Source organism: Bos javanicus, chromosome 3 (assembly GCF_032452875.1).
Source record: "Bos javanicus breed banteng chromosome 3, ARS-OSU_banteng_1.0, whole genome shotgun sequence".
Classification (NCBI taxonomy): Eukaryota; Metazoa; Chordata; class Mammalia; order Artiodactyla; family Bovidae; genus Bos; species Bos javanicus.
Genome location: NC_083870.1, coordinates 103,621,872 through 103,644,737, shown reverse-complemented (window position 1 = coordinate 103,644,737; position 22,866 = coordinate 103,621,872). Strand labels below are relative to the sequence as shown.

At 47.2% G+C, this 22,866-nt stretch overlaps 2 protein-coding genes across 3 annotated transcripts in view; both read left to right on the top strand.

The window, feature by feature from the left end:
• The window catches only part of ERMAP (erythroblast membrane associated protein (Scianna blood group)), a 34,993-nt gene extending 25,817 nt beyond the window's left edge, over positions 1 to 9,176 (top strand). Inside the window, exons 3-10 of the mRNA XM_061412275.1 lie at positions 700 to 816; positions 1,476 to 1,508; positions 2,506 to 2,538; positions 4,621 to 4,641; positions 5,405 to 5,425; positions 5,521 to 5,547; positions 5,673 to 5,699; positions 7,276 to 9,176. Coding sequence (XP_061268259.1) covers positions 700 to 816; positions 1,476 to 1,508; positions 2,506 to 2,538; positions 4,621 to 4,641; positions 5,405 to 5,425; positions 5,521 to 5,547; positions 5,673 to 5,699; positions 7,276 to 8,000 — 1,004 coding nt within the window. The 3' untranslated portion in view covers positions 8,001 to 9,176. The remainder of the gene's footprint in view (positions 1 to 699; positions 817 to 1,475; positions 1,509 to 2,505; positions 2,539 to 4,620; positions 4,642 to 5,404; positions 5,426 to 5,520; positions 5,548 to 5,672; positions 5,700 to 7,275) is intronic.
• Positions 9,177 to 11,296: 2,120 nt separating this feature from the next.
• Positions 11,297 to 18,072, top strand: ZNF691 (zinc finger protein 691). Of its 2 annotated transcripts, none has more exons than XM_061412284.1 (2): positions 11,297 to 11,402; positions 15,307 to 18,072. In XM_061412284.1, exon 2 carries the CDS (start codon positions 15,316 to 15,318, stop codon positions 16,162 to 16,164), a length of 849 nt encoding a protein of 282 aa, XP_061268268.1. In that variant the 5' UTR covers positions 11,297 to 11,402; positions 15,307 to 15,315; the 3' UTR covers positions 16,165 to 18,072. The 2 variants fall into 2 exon arrangements, with proteins under 2 accessions (XP_061268268.1, XP_061268269.1); XM_061412285.1 differs by having other exon boundaries at positions 11,319 to 11,402; positions 15,207 to 18,072.
• The last annotated feature ends 4,794 nt before the right edge of the window (positions 18,073 to 22,866 follow it).

The following is a 22,866-nucleotide window of genomic DNA, read 5'->3' as shown; positions in this document are numbered from 1 at the left end:
TATTTGACCATGCTGCACAACATGTGGGATCTTAGCTCCCAAATAAGGAATTGAACCCATGCCCCCTGCATTGGAAACAAAGAGTCTTATCCACTGGACCACGAGGGAAGTCCCTAGATGCTGAGTTTTTTTAAAAATTTACTTTATTATTGGCTGTGCTGTGTCTTCCTTGCTGCCCATCAGCTTTCTGTAGTTGTGGTGAGCAGAGGCTGCTCTCTAGTTTTGGTGCTCGGGCTTTTCATTGTGGCAGCTTCTGTTGTTGCAAAGCACAGGCTGTAGAGTGCCCAGGCTTCAGTAGTTCCTAAGTATTGGCTCAGTAGTTGTGATGCACGGGCTTAGTTGTCCTATGGCCTGTGGAATCTTCCTGGAACAGGGATCGAACCTGTGTCCTCTGCATTGGCAGGAGGATTCTTAACCACTGGACCACCAGGGAAGTCCAAACTGCTGAGTTTGACTCATTGTCTTCAGGCAGGGTCATTGAAACCAATCCTGAGAGATAAACATCTCACTTTAAAGTCATCCCTTGATCATCTGGGCTTTGAGTTGCTGAGAGAAGCAGAGCCCCTCACCATCTTGGCTTAAGGTGTCTCTTGAGGTGACAAAGGCTGTGGGATGTGCCTGAGACACCTGCCATTCAAAGTGGGGCCCTTGGCATGGGAGAAGCTCTGAGTGGGTGGTCACAGGTGGTTTCTGTTTCAGCCGAATCTCCAGGGAGCTTCTCGCCATCAGCCGTGGCTCTTACTGTGATCCTACCTGTTCTGGGGATTTTCATCATGGTGGGCATTTACATCATCTGGAAGCAAAGAAGGTCAAAAGGTAACTGAGTGGTAAGGGAGCCCAGACTGGCAGGAAATAGTACTGCAGACTCTCTAGGGAAAGGCTGGGAGGATGCCGACACAGATTCAACAGTTATTGGTAGGTTGTCTGGGAGAAAACTGGTAAAGCCATGCTCTCAGAGTCCACATTGCAGAGCGGATCAATAGGAAGCTCCTGGGCAGGGCTGTGAATTCTCATCTTTAGAGAAACTAGCACATAACACATCATGCCAATCTTCTAATTAATTAAGAACTCCAGTTGTATCCATTGGATGAAACCCTTAATAGGGTTGCATTTCATGGCTCTCAGGGTTGCAAAGAACTTTGAAAAATCACATAATCCAACACTCCTTTCTGCATCTGATGGTTTGAAGACCCTCTAATCCTTTCTAATGGTCAGACACTCATAGTGACAGGGAGCAAAATCCTGCTCAGGCCGCCTGTGGACAGCTCTGCTTGTTAGAAAAGCTGCTGCTGCTGCTGCTAAGTCACATCAGTCGTGTCCGACTCTGTGCGACCCCATAGATGGCAGCCCACCAGGCTCCTCCGTCCCTGGGATTCTCCAGGCAAGAACACTGGAGCGGGTGTTAGAAAAGGGCCTTCTTTAAAAAAAAGGAAAAGACCCTTCCTTAAGCTCACATCTCTCTCTCTCCCTTCCAGAGAGGCTTCTCTATGAACATGCGATGGAGGTAGGTAAGTGTCCTGGGCTGGGTGGAGATGTTTCTCCGTTTGTTCATTTTGTGTCCCCGGGACCCACTAATCTAAATTCTGGACCTGCAGATCCCGGCATCTGCTGTCCTTGCTGGTGACAGTAGTGGGGTGGGGGATCAGCACCTGTCATTTCCACTTTCTGATGACTCTTTTTTGTAATCTCTTGCCTTCCAATGTGTTTGGTGATTTTGTCTGTGAACCCATGGCTTGATCTGATTCTGGAAGAGTCATGTAGGTCTAAGACAGGGGACATGTTTATTCATTCAACAAATAATTGATAATTCTCTACTAAGTGGTTCAGACTATACCAGATGCTTGTGACACGATGGTGAGTGAAAGTGGGCACAGTCTTTGCCTTCTTGGAAGCTTTGATCCCGTCGGGGAGGTACACCTGGCTTTAATAGTGAGACAGATGCCACAGATGGAAGTTCTGAAGGCTGGAGAGACGGTGACTGGGTGAAACTAACCAGACTTCAGGGATAGAAGAGGACTTTCCAAAGGAAGTGATGTTTGGCCTGGAGGATGGACTGACATGGGGGAAGGGAGCACAGAAAGCCACCCACAGCAGAAGAGCTTGAGAAAGAGACATGGTGCCTGAGTGAGGGGAAGGTGGCAGCAGATGCTGCTGCAGAGTGAGCCAGGGACCAGCGTGTGAGGCCCTGGGGATCCCATGAAGGTCTTCATCTTTCTCCTTGGAGCAGTGGTGAAGCTGTGAGTGGGATATCCCGACCAGAACTATGCTTCCAGAAAGCTCTCTCTGGCTGCTGTGTTGAAAGGAGACCAGAGGGAGGAGACAGAACGTGAGGGCAATTTGGGCCACTCTTTCTGGCATCCTGATGGGAGGTGATGAGGGCCTGGATCAGGGAGGAGGAGGTGGAGGTAGAGGAGGATATGTTCAAGAGCCCTAAACTCAGTAAGAAGCAGGGATCCTCAAGAAAATGGCATAGAATCTCATTTCCTTTTACTTTCCTTCCTCTAGAAAATCTTCTCTCAGACCATGCAAAAGAAAAAGGTAATTATATGTATAGCATAAAGGGCAGGGAACAGATAGCATATATTTTCTCCTTCTACATAAATGCTGACAGTCGCTTGTTAAACATACAATATACATGTGTGTATGTGCATACACACGCACACACTCCCCACACATATCTCCTCTGTTCGTATTATTGGACTTTGCTTTCCAGTATCAAGGGTTGGTAGCTATGGGTGAGGGGACGCCTGTGGTCAGAGTTCATTGGTCCATTCATTGGCTTTTCCACCAATCACCTAAAAAGAAGATCTATATACTATGTAAAAATATATTAAAATGGTATATGGGGGACTTCCCTCGCGGTCCAGTGGTTAAGAATCTGCACTTCCAATGCAGGAGGCACAGATGTGATCCTTGGTTGGGGAACTAAGACCTTGCAGGCTGTGTGGTACAGGTCCCAATTTTTTTTTTTTTAAACAAGGTATTACAGGGTGTACGAGAATCTCAAGGATCCATACAAATTTTGCATCGACAGAGGTGGTGCGATACAGTGGGAGGATCATAGGCGCTGGAGTCAGCAGCAGCTGGTTCAAATCTGCCACATACAGGCCTGGGTTAAGTCACTTTACTACTCTGAGGTTTGATTTCCTCATCTGTAAAATTGTGATAAATCCTCTCACCTGATTGTTTTCAGTATTATCAAAGACAACTTAAAAAAAAAAAACACCCTCCTGTTACAATTCCTGAAACCTTTCTCTTATTACCATTTTGTCTTCATTAATTAAATGCTTGCTCTGGGCCACTGAGGGTAAAAGATAGAACCCTGGATTCAAAAAGCAGGTGGGACTCTGCCCTTTGAAAGTCTATCTGGGAAGACAAATCATTGTCTTCTAGCTCAGAAATGGCTCCACATGCAATGATTTCGGCATCTCCTCCCTTCCCCCATCTCATCTCCTCCGGGCTGGTTAAAGTGTGGGATGCAGCCTCAAGGATGCAAGGACCGTGCAATGACCATCCTGTCCTAGAAGGGAAGGGACAGTGTGGGGTAGTATGAAAGCCTCCAGCTAGGAGTCAGACAGACTTGCGTGTGAATCCTGCCTCCTTGGCCACTTACTAGCTGGATAATCTGGACAAATTTCCATGTCCCTCTGAGCCCCAGGCCACCACTCTGTAAAATGGGAATAATCATTATATGCACCTCACATTGTTGAGAGGATTCAAGACCTACGTCATAAGAACAGGACACAATGAATGGAGGCTGTTGGTAGTGAGAATGATAAAATACTGTCTTGTTGGGAGGCTGTATCATATTCAGCTTCACTGCCCCAATGCCCAGCACCTAATGCATGCCCAGCCCTTAGCACAAGGCTGACAGTAAACTCAGATGAATAACTTCAGCTCTGTGGTGGGGCCAGTGCTGAGTGGAAACGTGGACGGGTGACCCTTCCAGAGAAGCTGAAGGCACTCCCCCACAGCACAGAAGCATATGCACATGTCCCAGACCTCCTGGGGTCACAGTTCTTCAGGGAGGGCTACTGTAGAGAATAAAAGAACATGTCAGTAAGTGGACAGTGGGTCTTCAGCTGGTTTTACACCATAGATATTACGGCGTGTTCAGTCATGTCTGACTCTCTGTAACTCCAGGGACTCTGGCCCACCAGGCTCATCTGTCCAAGGAATTCTCCAGGGAAGAATACTGGAGTGGGTAGCCATTCCCTTCTCCGGGGGATCTTCCTGATCCATGGATCAAACCCAGGTCTCCTGCATTCCAGGCAGATTCTTTACCATCTGAGCCACCAGGGAAGCCCAACAGTTATAAAAGAGCAGCAAGGCATACACTTATGGACACTAGTTAAAAACATATGGAAAAATTCATACAGACAGCGGAAAGGAAACCAGACAGACAAAGGGAAGGGAAGAGGAACCACAGTCAGGGTAGTCCAGGTCATCTGGAAAGTGGAACGAGCACTAGTGAATTTCCACATCTGCCCTTAGGGAGATGTGACTGGACTGGGGGCTGATGGGATCATCATCATTTTTTCCACCGGTGGCGGGGGGGGGGGTGCGGGGGTGGCATGATGAGCCCTCCTGCTCACTTGTGCTTCTTTCTCTGTTTTCTAGGACGACTCCATAAAGCCCTCAGTAAGTTCTGCTTCTCATCTGTGCTCCAAACCTTCTGCAGACATCTTTGTTTTAGGATGAGAGTCCCAGATTCACCTCCTGGGGCAGAAGAGAGGGGGCAAGGGTACTTAAAGCATATGGGTTGGGAACTTTTTGGCTTCATAAAGGCCTCTTTTTTTTTTTTTTCTCAAATATTCCCTGCTCCTGTTTCCTGCACAATTGTTATCTGGTCTCTAAAAAGGACATGTTTTAGCAAGAAGAGAGGTACCTCCTCCAGGTGAAGTCATCAGGAAGACACTGCTATCACTCAGGCCTGACATTCGGTTAGGAGGAATCCGAGGTAGATGGATCCTCATTCAACTGAATATACGGAGCAGTGCTTCTCTACCCTTTCATGTATGAGAACCTCGTTATAACAACAACTACCCCAAATCCTCAAACACGTGACGTATCTATATGATTTCACACTGAGAAAATATGCATTAGCAAATCTAATGGAAATTCAATACCAGTTTTAAATGAATCTATATTTTATTTTTCTCCCACAACATTGCATACATTTACGTGAGATGCGTTGTACGTTCAGTCTGCAGGTCATTTTGGCTCCCATAGGAACTTGCTGACCCTCTGCATTATCGCTGGGGACCCGGGCTGGGAGTCATTGCGGTTGAAACACTGTCATGGGGGAAGGATCTGCTCTAGGAGTGTGGTTGGGATGGGACTGGAGCATCACAGGCATGTAGAAGCCCTCATTCTGATTTGTCAAATTGTTTTTATTCTCTAGAGAAACTCCGGAGAGAACTGAGTAAGTAACCCTGCTCTTATAACTGCCATAACATCTTCTTTCCTGCTGATTCTGCTTCCAATGAAAACTCATTCTCTGTGTTTCTTCTTTTGTAGAGTTAAAAAGAGCTGCAGCAAACTCAGGTGAGATGCACTTTCCCCATCCAGCCCCCACTCATCCTTCCACCATTCCCCACCCCCACCCTGTATCAGAAAGTCTCCATTTATTTCTCCGTCACTCTAACAATGCCTTTTTTTCTGTCTTTCAGGCTGGAGAAGGGCCCGGCTGCACTTTGGTAAGGTACACCAGTCAGATGGATCCACAGTTGAGAGCCCATGACTCTGTTCCTTTAGGAGGCAGACTGTAATTTTAACAAATTTTAAATCTAATCTGTTTATCTGTAATTCAAATTTTGACAATCTTTTATTTTGGGAGGATCAAATTTAGATTTAGAAAGTCTCCTTTCTTTTAAAAACACTGATAAATATTTGGTTTACTCTTCTTAAGGGTATTTTATGATTTTTGAGATTTTTCTTAGGTTCATTGGTTATTTGTATTTTATCTCTGTGACTTGTCTGCTCCTGTCCTATTCTGGCTACTTTTCAATTCGTGGGGACTTCTTGCCATATTAACCCTTGGTCGTATTTTTCACACAGTATGTTTCTGAGTTTTTCTTTCGCATGTTAATGTCCTCTTTTGAAGCATGAGTGTTTTATTTTTCTGTGGTCAAGTCTATTTGTCTTTTCCTGTAGTCTCTCCTGTGCTTTCAGGTTGAGCACTCCTTCCTTTCCCACTACTGGACAGCTAGTCAGTGCTCCTGTCTCTTTCTGCGCATCTGCCACATCCTTCTTTCTCTGAAGATCCGTTTCCTTGGTGAGTGGTGCTTCTCAGAGAAGAGAGTGAGTTGGGCAGCAGCCCCAGCAATGTAGACTACAAAAAGGTTTCATAGTTTTATTTGAAAAGATTTGCACATCTCTTCAATTTTTTTCATAGATCACATTTTTTGTTGCTGTTTGAATGAGACCTGTTATTTTCACTGCTCTTCTGCCCTTCCTGTGTTTTCCAAGATGCTCATCCCCCTTCCATTCAGAAGGTTTTTGTTTAGGCAGGATCAATAGAATCCATGAGTCGGCCCATTGAGAAAACACCGGGTCACCTCTATTGACATTCTGGGAACTCACAAACCCTTTTCACTCTCCCAGTCTGATTCATTCCCACTGCTTAACTGAGTGTGCATTTTGTGGATTTAACTCTCCAAAATGAGCCTGTTTTTTGACTTGGGGAAGGAAGGAGATTCATTGTCACCCTCATAATCCATAATTTTAAGGAAGTTATCTCTCTACATTAACATTTTAAGATGATGATTATAAGCAATAATTTTAGTTAAGAAAATGAGCATCACACACTCATTATCTAGTGCATTAGCTCATCAAATCTGCACAACAACTCTCCAACATTGGTGCTGCTATTATTCCCACTTTACAGATGAAGGTTTAGAGATGAATAACAAGCCCAGTATCACATAACTAGTGTAAGACATAGCTGGGGCTCCAATATGCTATCACGCTACTGGGTCTAACATCAAAACTTGTTTATTTTCATATGTGAGAGTCCTTTGGACCAGCAAAGACAAAGGCAATATTTCTTAAGGATTAAGACAGCTTCACAGACAGATGAAAAACTTTGCCCTCTTTTACTTAATCCACTAGTAGATCTAGAAGACTGGACAACGTATTGTTTTTTAGTTCCAGGACATGTGGGGATGAGGGCACCATGGTTGCAGACCTAGAGATGATTATTCCCTCCACAGCTACTCAGAGGTCGCTGGAGACTTAGCTTCCTAAACCTCATCTCTCTGTGACTCTCTGCAGTGACTGTGACCCTGGACCCAGATACAGCGCATCCCAAACTCATCCTGTCTGAGGACCGCAAGTGTGTGAAGCTTGGAGACACAAGGCAGCCCGTGCCCGACAATCCCGAGCGATTTGACTTCGTTGTCAGCGTCCTGGGCTCCGAGTACTTCATAGCTGGCTGTCACTACTGGGAGGTGTCTGTGGCAGACAAGACCAAATGGGCCCTGGGGGTGTGTAGTGAGTCAGTGAGCAGGAAGGGGAAGGTCACCGCCTCGCCCGCCAACGGACACTGGCTCCTGCGACAGAATCACGGGAATGAGTACGAGGCCCTCACATCCCCGCAGACCTCCTTCCGCCTGAAAGAGCCCATGAGGTGCGTGGGGATTTTCCTGGACTATGAAGCAGGAGTCATCTCCTTCTACAACGTGACCAACCAGTCCCACATCTTTACTTTCACCCACAGTTTCTCCGGCCCCCTCCGCCCTTTCTTTGAACCTTGCCTTCATGATGGAGGGAAAAACACGGCACCTCTAATTATCTGTTCTGAACTCCAGAAACCAGAGGAATCAACTGTCCCCAACACAGAAGAAAAAGGCCAGGCTAATGGAGATGTGGCCCTGCAAGTGGACCCTTTCTTGCTCCCTGCTCAGGCATCAGAGCTCATCCCACTCAGAGATATGATCCTGTCCTGGTCTTCTGACCTTGGCCCAGCCCTTCAGGGGCTCAAGGTTCCTTCTTTTTAGGGATGGGCCGCGTCACCTGATTCTCAGACTCTCTAGCCCAGTGCCCTGGACTTCAGTCTTCTGGTCCAGTGATTCTGGACCATCTCCTCTCCTTTCACCCAACCCAAACCCCTTTATGGTTTCTCTTGCACCACCTTTCTCCCAGGGCTCAGTTTTAGAATTTCTGGGAACTTGAAGTTTCTATTGCCCTGGAAGAATTCTTGAAAACCAAATGAACAATCAGATTAGGTTTAGGTGACAGTGTAGAATGTGTGTCACTGAGATATAGGGACTCTGTACTCAAGGGGCTTCTTAAAAGCCTTCATCCTGCCTCATCCTGCACTCAGGCTTGTAGTTATGAAGTTAGGATGCCCAGTCCTGACTTATCACATCAAGAATTGCTTTTCTCCTTTTCTCAGTTCAGGCCTCTAACCAAACTTTTTTTGGATCACGTACTGTTTCTTCTTTCTTCTGGAATATAGAGCAGAGGGCCAGAGGGATTTAAAAAAAGAAAGTCATTGTTTTCTATTTCCTTGATGCTATCTACAACATACTTTGGTGACAAGCAGAACTAATATATGGGTGTGTTAAGTAACTCAGTTGTGTCCGACTCTTTGCGACCCTATAGACTGCAGACTCTTCCGTCCATGGGGATTCTCCAGGCAAGAATACTGGAGTGGGTTGCCATGACGTCCTCCAGGAAATCTTCCCAATCCAGAGATGGAACCTAGGTCACCCACATTGCAGGCAGATTCTTTACCATTTGAGCCACCAGAGAATGTTTTCAAAGCTAACTTGGTGATAGCCAGGTATGGGGACTTTAAACGTGGTAGCCGTAACCTTAATTTTGAAAAACCTAAGGATCACCATCAGGAAGATAGGAAGCAAGGCTTCATACAGAGTAGCCCAGCTGTGTGTGGCCTTGAAAAAGCAGCTGTGAGTGAGGCCCTGTGTTACACTGATCCTTTTGAATCCCCTCTGAGATTCAGAGAGGAATTTTTTGTTTGCTTTTGTACAGTCCTTAAATAAAAGCTTGGTATTTGGCATGCTCTTATTTTCATTGGGAATGAGAAGTTGTGGGGAAAGGCTTTGGGCTGATAAGCAAAAGGCACATTACAAGACTGCTTTTGAAGAGCCTTGATTCCACCCATGAGAGTTTAACCACAGTTAAAAATAAAGCCACAGTTTTATTTCTGAGTCTGCCTTCTCAGTATTTCATTTATATCCATTTATAAAGTCGTAGTGTATGTGGGCAATTTATATTTCACTCATCCATATTTAGTTTCAACCATAATTTGTGACTATCCCAGTCTTAAAACTGATTCACATTGTTCACACTGGTTGCACCCAAGAAAACTTACCAACAGGAAAGAGAACTGACATTTGTGGTGGTAGAAGTATTACATATGTTAACTTATTTAATTCTTACAGTAATTCAGCCAGGGATTTTATAAGGGAAGGAAATAATGCAAGGTGGTAGAACTGGGTTTATAAACCTAGTGTATCTGTCTCTGAAGACAATACTCTTTTTTCTCTTTGCACTGAAATACCTTGAAGACGTGAGAGGATTGTAGAATTTTAGTCTACATATTTGATTCAGTTCAGTTCAGTTCAGTCGCTCAGTCGTGTCTGACTCTTTGCGACCCCATAAACTGCAGCACGCCAGGCCTCCCTGTCCATCACCAACTCCCGGAGTTCACTCAGACTCATGTCCATTGAGTCAGTGATGCCATCCAGCCATCTCATCCTCTGTTGTCCCCTTCTCCTCCTGCCCCCCAATCCCTCCCAGCATCAGAGTCTTTTCCAATGAGTCAACTCTTTGCATGAGGTGGCCAAAGTACTGGAGTTTCAGCTTTAGCATCATTTCTTCCAAAGAACACCCAGGGCTGATCTCCTTTAGAATGGACTGGTTGGATCTCCTTGCAGTCCAAGGGACTCTCAAGAGTCTTTTCCAACACCACAGCTCAAAAGCATCAATTCTTTGGCGCTCAGCTTTCTTCACAGTCCAACTCTCACATCCATACATGACCACTGGAAAAACCATGGCCTTGACTAGACGAACCTTTGTTGGCAAAGTAATGTCTCTGCTTTTGAATATGCTATCTAGGTTGGTCATAACTTTCCTTCCAAGGAGTAAGCGTCTTTTAATTTCATGGCTGCAATCACCATCTGCAGTGATTAGATTTTTAAAAAATTAAACCTGAAAGAAAAAAGTCTTAATCCTGGATAGTGGTCTTGTTGTGTTTGAATTGATGAACAAAAGTCAAGTTTAACTAAGTAGCACTCAGAAAAATCCCTGTGCAGGGACTTTGGGAAACTGGAGGTGGTTCCTTGGCCAGGGAATGTTTAGCTTCTCCGACAAAGGTACTGGATTAGTAGGTATGGGATTAGTTGATCTTTCAACTCCCTTTCAGGGGGAGGCATAAATTAGGAGTACGGAATTAACAGATATAAACTAGTATCCATAAAATAGATAAGCAACATGTATTTACTGTAACGCACAGGCAATTACACACAATATCTTGAAATAACCTATCATGGAATATAATCTGTAAACAACAACTACCCCTTATCACTATGCTATACACCGGAAACTAACACATTATTGTAAATCACCTATACTTCATAATAAATAGACGCCTTTCCAGTTCCCAAATCCTTTGACTTTAAAAACCTCCAGTGGGGCGCGGGATTCTGGATTCGGGGGATGTCTACAGGACCACCAAGGGTGTCAAATTTAGAGTGAAGAAGAAATTCTGAATTCGTGGCCCCTAGGAGATCATGTTGGAGAAGGCAATGGCACCCCACTCCAGTACTCTTGCCTGGAAAATCCCATGGACGGAGGAGCCTGGTGGGCTGCAGTCCATGGGGTCGCTAAGAGTCGGACACGACTGAGCAACTTCCCTTTCACTTTTCACTTTCATGCATTGGAGAAGGAAATGGCAACCCACTCCAGTGTTCTTGCCTGGAGAATCCCAGGGACCGGGGAGCCTGGTGGGCTGCCGTCTATGGGGTCGCACAGAGTTGGACACGACTGAAGCGACTTAGCAGCTGCAGCAGCAGCAGGAGATCATGTAGGTTAGCGCTACATAGCCTACTACTTCCCACACTGGTGGCCCACACTTTGGGCTTTTAACGCCGGAGCGCAGCAGGAAGCCCTCGACTTTAGAAGGAATCCAGTCTCCACCACTAAATTCTAAACTTCTCAAATTTCTTCTCCGAGCCTATTATCTTCCACAGGACTACAACTCCCAGCAGGCCACTCCCAGGATTCTAGCGTTGTGGCAGCCAGTAGAAAGGAAAGGGAATCCTCAGGAACCAATCCTGAAGAGGTAGGGCGGATCCTTTCCGGGTTCCGGTTCCGGCTCCGCCCCCCGGCTCAGAGAGGCGGTACTGTTCCTGACCGCGAGACGCTGGAGCTAGGTGGGTTGGGGTCGGGCCCGAGGTTGCTGTGGGGAGGTGCTAGTGGCTTCGCGGGGAACTCTCAGCTTAGTCCCTTTCCTCTCACCGGGCAGCTGGGGCTGTGGCTTTGTTCCTCGGACCCACTGGGGAACAAACGGGGCCCTGTGGTCCCTCGTCCCAACTCCTGGAGCCCCTTCCCCCGGCCTGCATGGCCAGCGTCTGGCTCCAAGCCCCTGCCTTCCCGCCCTTCTGTTCGCCTTTGAGTGCCCAGTTCCGTTGCCACTGACCATATCTTTGGGGTGAGCTTCTCCTTCTCTCTCACCCCTCCGGCCCCACGCCCGCCCGGCAGCTCTGAACTTGGCTCCTGTAGACCGCTCCAACCTCAGACTCCGCCCGGCTGCACACAACCCAGCTTCTTGAGTCGGGTTCCCAACCCTAACCAGTCTCCTCGGACCCTCTGACTGTTTTGGTCCTCTTCTCTCTCTGACTCCTTATCCACCACCCCCACCTCCCCGTTCAGTTCGCAGTTCTTTCACACATTTCCCCTGATATTTCCAAGCTCCCCTCTTTCCTTCCTCCCTGCAAGTCTTGACATGACCCTAAAGGCTCCTCAGACCACTTTCCAGCTTTGTCCCTTCCATCTAACCCAGGCCCTTGGCCTTCAGCATCTCTAATCACAAGCCCCATCTTCTTGGCTCTAACTTGTTAGATCTGGCTCCTTTTGCACACCGTCTCAGTCCCTTCCACCTGTGGTCCTCCCTGTACCTCTGAACCTCCTGGGAAGACAAACCCCATGAGTCCCTTTCTCCCCAAATCTCTGAAATGTGATATGGAAATGCTTCTTTACCTGGCACTGTCTTCTTAGTAGATGGTGGGTTCCCCATCTGTGTCAGTTCCAGTCTTGCTCATCCATCCTGCAAGTCCTGACTCAAAGACTACCTTTTCCATGAAGCTGCTTATCCCTGAACTCTTCAGGGAGATATGCTTGTGTCATCAGAACTCCCATGGGACTGTATTTATTACTGGTGTAGCGCTTAAAAGCACTGGCTTTGGAGCGATGGGCATGGCTCCCAGTTCTGCCACTCATTTGGTGTGTGCCCTTGGGCGAATTACAAGTTTCCTGCTTCGCCTAGAACTTAACCTTCTACGCTTGTATGACAGTTTCTGGAGTTGGTGGCCCATGACGCTGCACTGTACCATAAAGTCTTTTAGGGTGGTGACTCTAGTCTTAAATCTTCTTATTCAACTCAGCATTCAGCTCTGGGAAGAGTCAGGGCTTGGTATATTGTGGATTCTCAGTATAGTGGGATTGGTTATGAGTGGAGGCCGTGTAGCTCATTGCATAGAGAGAGATATTGGAGCCCTAGGTGGGATGGGCAGGAGTAGGAGGTAAATTAAGATCATATCCATTCACTCATACTTAAAAAATTTTGAGCACCAGGCCTTGTGCTGGAGACATTACTAAAATGACCAATCCCTGCCCACAAATTGCTAATAAACTAATACTGGGAACAAACATGTAAACAGATAATTGCAAAACACCGTAAAAGCCAGTACAAGATTCTGTGAGTGCATAAAGGAGGAAGTGGGCAGGAATTAAGAGATTGCTAAGGAATCGTGGGTGAGAATAGACACAGGTAAGCATGAAATGGGTTGTGGAGACAGACCTGGTCTTCACTCAGTTTATTCAGTAAATATTTATTAAGGATCTACTGTGTATGACTGCCACTGCTCTAGGAGTTTGGTTTACATTAATGAATAAGGCAAAGAACCTGGCCCTAATGGGACTTATGTTTTGCAAGGGGAGGCTTATACTAAATAATAGACACAAAGAACAGATCATTAGAAGGTGAGAAATGCTATGGGGCAAGGGGGAACTGAGTGTGGGGGAAGGGGTTATAATTTTTATTTTTAACTTTTCGTTTTGGAGGGGTTGTAATTTTTTAAAGGGATGGTCAGAAGATAGTGACTAAGTATCAAGGAATAGTTTCTGGTTTGTTTTTTTTTTTGCAGTTTTGAAAGTGAAGCAGCCTTTTTTTTTTTTTTTTTAAAACATTACTTACCTAGATTATTGAAAAAAGAAACACTCTTAACAGAGATTGGTAGATTATAGTTTGCTTTCTTTTGTTTGAAATAAAGTTTTGTTAGGATACAGCCACACCCAAGCATTTATGGATTTTCTACGACTGCTTTTATGATACAATGGCAGAGTTGAGTAGTTGCAACAGAGATCCTATGACCCCAAATATTTACTAAATATATACTCCCTGGTCCTTTACAGAAAAAGTTTACTGACCATCCCCCCACCCCACTCCTTAAAGGTTTAATGTACTGTCCATATTTCACATTTTAGATTATATATACTGTACCATTTTTTTAATTGAATTTTTAACAAGATCATATAAGGAATCTTTTTCATTCTTGCCTTCTTTACAGGGCTAGCATATAGTGTCTTCAGCAGTTAATCGCAGCTGTCATGTACTGAATGACTAGTACATGCCACACTTCACACTGAGCATATGATAGGCATTTCCTCTAACAGTCCTGCTGTGTCAGTTGGTCTCACAGTTTCAGTGATACAGGAGTTGAGGCTCAGAGTGGTTGAGTAATTTGCAGAGTTGTAAAGACAGTATATGTCACCATTGAGATCCAGCCCTAAATGTAGTTGGTGTCCCTTCCATTATTGTTTGTTGTTTTCCACAAAGGATGCAGAATTACCAATCTTTCATTCCCTGTTGTCAGTGTCCCGTCATAGCCCGGGCTTGCCTCCCACATCCCCTTGTTCATGTCACTCTGCGGTATTTCCACCAGTCCACTCTGCCTTTTGAAATGCCATTATTTCCTCAAGGTTCCGAGGAAATACCACTCTCCTCTTGTCAGTATTTCTCTCCCTCACTTGCCGTCCGTGTCTGTAGGAACTCTAAAGGAGTCTGTGCGGCTTAGCGAGTATCTACTGACATATGCACAAATAGGCCCCGTGCTGGGGACTGTGTGGGGGGCAGTGGGGCAGAGGGGGCAGTGTGTGCCTGTGAGACTGTGTGGTGTGAGTGTGTAGCTGCGTGTGTGTATGGTGTGTGGTGGTGTAGCCATGTATATGGTTCTTTGTATGGGAGGGCTGTGTATGGTGTGTGTGATTGGTACGTGTGTGGCTGTGTAGGTGTGATTGCATGATATGCACGTGTGTTGTAAGAGTGACTGTGTGTGTATGGTGAGTATGACTGTGTGTGTGGTGTGAGACTGTGTGTGTAGGCACTGTTCTGTGGGGTGTGTGAGTGGAAGTGGGCACTGCCTAGGCAGAACAGACACAGTCCAGGCTCTGCAGTGGATCTTGGAGGACCCAGATGTTACCCTTTATTTGTTAGACTGTGGTGAGATGTGGCGAAGGGAAGGGTGGCAGAACACTTCAGAGGATTCAGAGCTCGGCCTTGTGAGTGAGTAGGAGAGCCTCAGGAATTAGAGGTTCTGTTATTTTCAGTTTGAAAGCAGGCAGATAGAGGGATACTTGTAAGGAAGATTTTTCCAGATAAGATTAAACAGAATGGGAATTTCAGTTAACTTAGGCAGAAAAATCAAACTCACCCCCTAATGGAAGGTCCTGTACTTGCAGGTGAATTAGAGTCTAGACTCATGGTTTAGTGTGGTAGTAAGATAAGTGGCATTATGCAAATTTCACAGATAACATCTTTTGGGGGTGGACAAAGCTGGGGGCCTTCCTTTTGCTGTGGTGGGTAACTTTACATATCTGTGGAGGTTTGTCACTTGGAAGTTAGTAAAGGCATTCTTCCAAGTATTCCAGTTAATGGAATGAAATGGTTCTTTCTATAGGGATCGTGTACCGGGACAGAATCAACCCAGGATAGAAGATTCGCTGGGGGCTGGCCTGACCCATGGAATAAAGGTGTTGGCCATTTGTGTTCATTCTCAGGGTTCAGAGATGGGCAGTGAGAAGGAGCAGAGCCCAGAACAGCACCTGCCCGAGGAAGGGGAACGGGGTAATAAGCCCTGGAGAGTGGATGACTCCAAGGTACCTGATGGGGAAAAAGAGCCTGGGCAAGCAAGCCCGTCGGAGGCGCCACAAGGGCCCAGTCCAGAAGAGTCCACGGAGGAAGTCGCTGTCTCTGCTGCAGAGCCGGAGGACCTCTCTGCTCATCGGAGGCCCGAGGTGGATGAGAAGCCCTTTGTATGTGTCCAGTGTGGCAAAACCTTCAACAACACCTCCAACCTGAGGACGCACCAGCGCATCCACACGGGCGAGAAGCCTTACCAGTGTTCCGAGTGCGGTAAGAGCTTCTCCAGAAGCTCCAACCGGATCCGGCACGAGCGCATCCACCTGGAGGAGAAGCACTACAAGTGCCCCAACTGCGAGCAGAGCTTCCGGCGGCACGCGGACCTCACCACGCACCAGCAGGACCACCTGGGCCGGCGGCCCTTCCGCTGCGACCTCTGTGGCAAGAGCTTCGGCCAGAGCTCGGCGCTGGCGGTGCACTACCGGACCCACCTGGAGCCCGCGCCCTACATCTGCTGCGAGTGCGGGAAGAGCTTCAGCAACAGCTCCAGCTTCGGCGTGCACCACCGCACCCACACGGGCGAGCGGCCCTACGAGTGCACCGAGTGCGGGCGGACCTTCAGCGACATCTCCAACTTCGGGGCGCACCAGCGGACCCACAGGGGCGAGAAGCCCTACCGGTGCACCGCGTGCGGGAAGCATTTCTCCCGCAGCTCCAATCTCATCCGCCACCAGAAAACACACCGGGGAGAGCAGGCCGGGAGAGAGTCCAGCTGAAGAGGCCGAGGGAGCGCGGACAGAGCAAGGGGCCCCAGCCTAGCGTAGAAAGACCTTTAGGATCCGCTGCTGCTCCCTTGACCTCAAGCCCTTCTCCCACTTTGGAGACGGGTTTTCTGCTGCCTCTGAAGCCAGGATCTCCAGGAAGTCAGAGAAGGGACTCTGAGTAAAAATCTTTACATTTTTCCAGGCCAGTTTCTTGTGGTAGATAGTCAGAGGACTCCATCTTAGTTTCATCTCCTTGGGGTGAAAGAGAAATAGGGTAGGTTTAGTACTTGCTTATATCATTAGGGTGACCTTCTCCTGGCCTTTAAGGAAGTGCCTGTGAGATAAGCATCGCTGTCTGGACGGTCTCTGTATTGTGTATGGACGGTCTCTGTATTGTGTATGGACTGCTTGAGCTTAGGGCGCACTGCAGGGGTCCACTAATTCCACCCACTGTGCCTCAGCTGGACAAGGAGGAAGTGGCTTCCCAGGCCTGGAGAAGAGGTCTCAGGTCCTACTTTAGGAATGAAAGGGAAACCCTCAAGGAACCTTGATCCAGGGACCTTCACATTCCCTCATGTTTGTGACTTGTCACCCCCAGCCCAGCGTGCATCTCTTTCTCCAGGATTAGCAGTAAAACCCTTTAATGAAAAGGACCTGTGTACTTATTTGGGGGCATCAAAGAGGTGGAGAGATGGTCACACGGCCACCAGTCTGGAAAGGAGCTGAATTTCAAGAAAGAACAGGTGACTGCTCTGAAAAGCAAAAGGAAGCAGCCGACTGAGGTCTGTGAGGAGGAAGGGGAGAGAGAGGGAAGTAATACTAATTGAGCATCTACTGTGTGCCCTCGATGCTACAGGTCACATTCCCATTCTTTATTTAGTTTTGCAGCAGCCTGCAAGAGAGTATGTGGAGGAGACAAGTGAGGAAAGGTGAAATCGCTTGCTGTGAAGTCACATGGGTATGTTGATAGAGCCAGGGTTCAGACCTGGGTCTCCCTTGTTTCTGAGCTGAGGCTCTTTGACTACATTCACCTTGTTGGCTTCTGAAGGAGGATCCACTTAGGGAGCTGGCCTGGGACCAGGTGATTTCCTGGAAGTGGGAGCTGGCGCGTGGCCTCTTGAGACAGTCCTGGACCCTTTGCTCTGGGACGTCAGTGCCAAGCATGAGAACCTTTTCAGCTTTAGATTGATAATTGATTGACACTATTCTGTGCCTAGGAAATATGACAGGAACTTGGAATAGGGGCTGAGGGGTGGGACAAGATGAACCTAGAGAGAGTCTTTGCCCTTAGCAGCAGTTTAGTTCCTAAGGTTGGGACAGCTTGGTAGAGGTCAGGCCTGGCTTCCTGCCCTTCTGAAGGCCTGTCTCCATGTGGCAAGTTTTCAGTGTTTTCTGCATTAAAGTTTATAGAGTTCACCCAGATTTCCTCCAACAAATAGAAAAGACCACCCTCCCCCAACCCCGCCTCTGGCCACTCTGGGGTTCTGTTCTTCCAGGGTGAGAGGCCCTCATCTGTCACCAGCTGGCAGAATGACTGGCACAGCTGATGACCTGACCTACTGCAAAGGGATCCTGCCACCCACCTAGGAAGGGATGTGCCTTTATTTTTTCTAACCATAAAACATGACTTCCAAACAATTCCCTGATATTTGTAGGGTCCTTTTCAGTTTACAAAGGACTTTTATTTCATATACATTTTCCTGCTCCTTGAAAATCTTCATACAAAGTATTTTAAACATATAGTCACCCAACTTGTATGTATATCTTGCTCCCTAATAATAGAAGTTGCCAGGGACTTCCTGGCTGTACAGTGGCTTAAGACTGCTTCCATTGCAGGGGCTGCGGGTTTGACCCTGGCTGGGGAGCCAAAATCTCACATGCCGCGTGGCCAAAAATAAAACTTAAGAAGTTGCCATCTAATACCTACTGAGTGCCAGTTATTTCTGATTTGCATGACTAATCTGCAAAGTAGCAATATCCCCATTTTGAAGATAAGGAAATTCTGATGGGTTAAATGACCTGACTTAATGGCTGAGCTGGGATTCCAGTTAGGCCAGCTCTTCATTTTTGCTCATTACCAAGCTAGGTCTGCTGGTGGTCTTTCAGTCTGGGGAGCTTGGTAACATTAACCTTCCAGACCCAGAGCCTTAGTGACAACTGCTATGACTTGGAGTCTTGCCAGTAAGACCTAGGACCTGCTTTGAGCTTGCTGGCCCATTTCATTTCCCCTTTTCTGACAATTGCATAGGCTATGTTTTTGGTCTTGGTCCAGGCTATTGAGTTCTGATTAGTCCATTTATTCACTCTGATTTCTTTTTTTGCTAACTTCCTTTTCTTCATTCCTTTTTCCTCCTCCCTTTCCCTTCCCCTTCTTTCCTTCCTCCGCACTCTTCCTCTCTCTTCCTCCTAGTTACTAGGAATACTGACAGTGAAGATATGGCTTCTGTATTCTCTAGTGTGGGGTGGCTGCTAGGTTTCAACAGCAGGCAAACCTGGAAGGGTGGGGCTCCCATCAACTCCTGGCACTTGATCCTGGTGTGGTGACCACCCACGGCCTCCCTGCCCCTGGACTTCCCATCAGCCTGCATGCAATTCAGTTCCATCCACCAACATTTATGAAGCAGCTATTATGCGTCAGGAAGCAGGGAATTCTCCCTGCCCCACCTAAGGGGGTCCTAACTGGATGCCTGAGAGGGTCTGCAGCAGGGAAGGGATGTTGTGGGTAGGTGTGGAGAAGGGAAAAGCTGAGCACGCATAGCCTACGTGCAGGCCCTCTCCCCTTAGCACTGGAGAACCTTAACCCCTGAACTCTCTATGATAGGAAAGATATAAGGGACATCAACACAGCCATAGACAGAGCTCCTGGGTCCTGACTTCTGTTGGGATAGACAGTCACCCCTGGTCTCCTTATGCTCTGAAAGTTCTGGGTTCCTTCTGCTATGAGATCCCAGATGAAAACAGAGGCCCACATGTAACTTGCCACCTACCATCCAGTACTCCTTGGAATCCAGGCATTTTCCCAGGCTGTAGTCCACAGAGAGACGTCATCCCATTAGGATTTGGGTAACAATACTTCTTTCCCATTCAGTCTCACAAAAACCATAATGCAGGCAAATTACAGGATTGCTTTTGATGGAGCCCAGAAGAGAGCCCTGGAACCAGCCCTACACAGGTTTGGGTACTGGGAAATGGTGATTGTAACAGCATTTACTACTGATCCTAATTTTAAGTCTTCATAGTTCTGCGAGGTAATTACTGTTTCCATTTTGCCGACAACGAAATCGAGGTTCAGTTAGATTAAGTAATTTGCCCATTTAAGGTCATGGGGCCCCTAGGTGGCTCACCTGGGATTTTAACCAACCCAGACCCGATAGTAAGGCCTTCTTAATGACATGGTAATTGAGCCTTGCTCCCTGGACCCCCACTCCCTGTCAGGTCCCACTACTCCTTAGAGTGGTCCTATCCCACCCAGAAGGATGTTCTTTCACATCTCTATCATGGTTATTTGGCTTGGCCTAGGAATTGATGTTCCTAGAGAAGATGGGGTGTACTGAGCCAAAGCCAGGCTGCTGAGGGTAAGGTCTGAACAAGAACAGGGATCAGCTGGAGCCCTGTGAGGCTCCTCCTTGTTCTCCCTCCCCCACAGGGTGTCTTCTGGGCGGTACAACATCTTGCTCTAGTCCCCATGGTGATTTGGGACCCTGGGACAACCAGGGCTTGCTCTTCCTCTTCATTGGACACTGAGAAGCTGACTGTCTTTCCCCTGCTCTGGGACACTGCCCTGGGCCTCAGCTTACTGCCCTGAGGCTCCCACCCTGGGTTTAATTTTCACCAACCCTAATGTGAGACAGCAGACCAGGGTACAACCTGCAGAGCTCCTTCACCTGCATAAGCAGGCCAGTGATGGGAGAGGGAGGAGCCTCCAGGAAGAGGTGAGAAATAACTACCACTTTACCCTTCAGAGTTCTTGCCTGAGACTCATGTCACAAAAGACAGATGAACAGGAGAAAAACAAGCTTATTCATGGGTATATCTCACAAACCTGAGAGACACCCAGGGAAAATGAGTGAACTCACCTAGCTGGTCTAACGTGTTCAGTTGTGCCCAACTCTGCCACCCCATGTAGCCCACCAGGCTCCTATGTCTGGGATTTCCCAGGCAAGAATACTGGAGTGGGTTGTCATTTCCTTCTCCAGGGTATCTTCCCAACCCAGGGATCGAATTCACATCTCCTGCGTTCTTTACCACTGAGCCACCTGGGAAGCCCTACGTGGCCTAAACCAGCAGTTTAAATACCATGTTTAGCCAAAGACGAAATAAAGGTGAGGGTGAGGAAGCCAGCCAGTTACGGGAGGTTGCCAGGAAGAGCAGGGTAAACAGGGTAAGGCTTGTTATGCAGATTAAGTCTCTGCCTTCCCCATCAGTAAGATTCTCTTACTATCTAGTTGTTTTCTCCTAGTGCAGCGAGGGAGACACCCTCACAAATAGAGATTTCCTTTATAAGTGTAAATTTCCCTTTCAAAAAAAGTAATTGCTACTCTTTTTCTGAGTCATTCCTTCTGACTGTGGGCGACTGGCACTTATACCCAGAGTTCCGAGGCAGGATGATAGGTGTCACTCACAGTTGTGCCCAGGGGTCTGTGGGAGCAGCCCCGGGGAGGGCCCTAACCTGGCCTGTACTGGACATTGGTCCCCAGTAGTGAATAGGACAGTCCTTCCTGCTAGGAACTCAGAGGAAGGGAAACTCCCTTCTGAACAAGGTGCTGGGGGAACACAGGCAGGATGCCTAAACTCTTCACAGGAGGGGAGAAGGCTGAGAGGATTGAATCTGGTCTTGGAGAATGAGTAAGTGTTTACTAGTTAAAGAAGAGGAAGGCTATTTCTGATGGAAGGGAAGCTTTAGTGTTTTAGGGAACAGTGAAACATTTGGGGTAGTGAAGGTTGTCCTGGGTAAGAAGATGAGGTTGGTAAGGTAGCTGGGGACTGGGTCCTGAAGGGTGTTGGATGACAGGAAAAGGAATTTCAGGTTGTGGACAGTAGAGAATTTTAAAGCCAAGAGATAACACGATCACATTCATGCCTGAGGTTCCTGTGGTCTGTGCAATCCTCTGTGTCAACAAAAAACTAATCAGGCGATCTAAGAAAGAAATAGAAAATTTTATTTGAGCCGTACTGAGGATTATGACTCAGGAACAGCCTCTCAGAAAGCTCCGAGAACTGTTCCACCCATTAGAGGTCAAAGCAAAGTTATATAAATGAGACAGAGGGTTGTACGTTAAGTGTTATTGACAGTTTACACAATCCAGATCTGTGTGTACAAAGCAAGCAGTGGGCCATGGGTCATCATGGCCCCTTCCAAGATGAAGAAGGAAGATTATCTCCCAGGAAGTTATAACCCTTGATGAGATTAAGAAGAGACATTGTCTCTGAATGAGGTCTGGTAGTGTAGGTGCATAATACACAGTAAAGAGGGAAGGAGGAGGAGAAAAAAATTTTATTTAAAATTTTCTTGTCTTACCATAAAATGTAAATTTTATTTCATCCCTTGTTTGTCCCCATTTGCTTAATCACAGAACTAAGCACCTTCCTGAGTTCCCTAGGACGTTCTGTCATATCAGGCATTTGTACAGCTAGAATCCCTTCGAGAGACTGGGAATCTTGGGGAGGGGTCTCATCAGGGAGTGGGGCTAACTTGCTCTTCTTTCCTCCCATCACTATCCTTACTCCTCCTCTCTCAGATTGCTGTGGAAACTCCAGGTCGTTTTACTCTGTTATAAAAAAGCTGTCCAGCTCTCCTTGCTGCTGCTGCTGCTGCTAAGTCGCTTCAGTCGTGTCTGACTCTGTGCGACCCCATAGACAGCAGTCCACCAGGCTCCCCTGTCCCTGGGATTCTCCAGGCAAGAACATTGGAGTGGGTTGCAATTTCCTTCTCCATTGCGTGAAAGTGAAGTCACTCAGTCGCGTCCGACTCGTAGTGACCCCATGGACTGCAGCCTATCAGGCTCCTCCATCCATGGGATTTTCTAGGCAAGAGTACTGGAGTGGGGTGCCATTGCCTTCTCCGGTCCAGCTCTCCTTAGCTTCCGATAATAATTTGTATACGCAAACACATCAAGGGGCTAAGCAGAACAAAGGCCTCACCGCTTAACAGTGGTACAGTTCAGCTCAGTTGTGTCCAACTCTTGGTGACAGTGGTACACCCATCCCCAAAAAGCAGTTGTAAAAAAAATCCAAACGACAAATATCCTGGAAGATTTGCAAAGCATGTGAACATGTTAAAGGTTCAAGACACTCATGTGAGCACAAGTGTTTTCCACTTCTTTCTGAGACCCCCATTAAAAGGACAGAGTAGGCATATAAACACCTAACAGAAAGAGGATGGCAGGGAGATGGGGTGGCAGGTGAAGCGACGTCAACGCCTTTCTAGAAGCGGATGACAACACATTCGTGATTCAGCAGAGTGGAGGAAGCCATGGCCCAGAAGGTAGGTGATGGACGTGACAGCCAGTCTTCCTGGCAAGACCCCACAGAGGCTCTGAGTTCATAACCAGCAAATACTGGGGACAGACATGAAAAGTGGACCTAAAAATGAGGGAGCTGGTAGGAGGTCTTTCTGTGCAGAAGCTTGTACCAGTCACCCCCCTATCCCTCCACCTTCAAAGAGGAGAGTGATTGGCACTTACCTCCAGACAAGCAACACACCACACACACAGC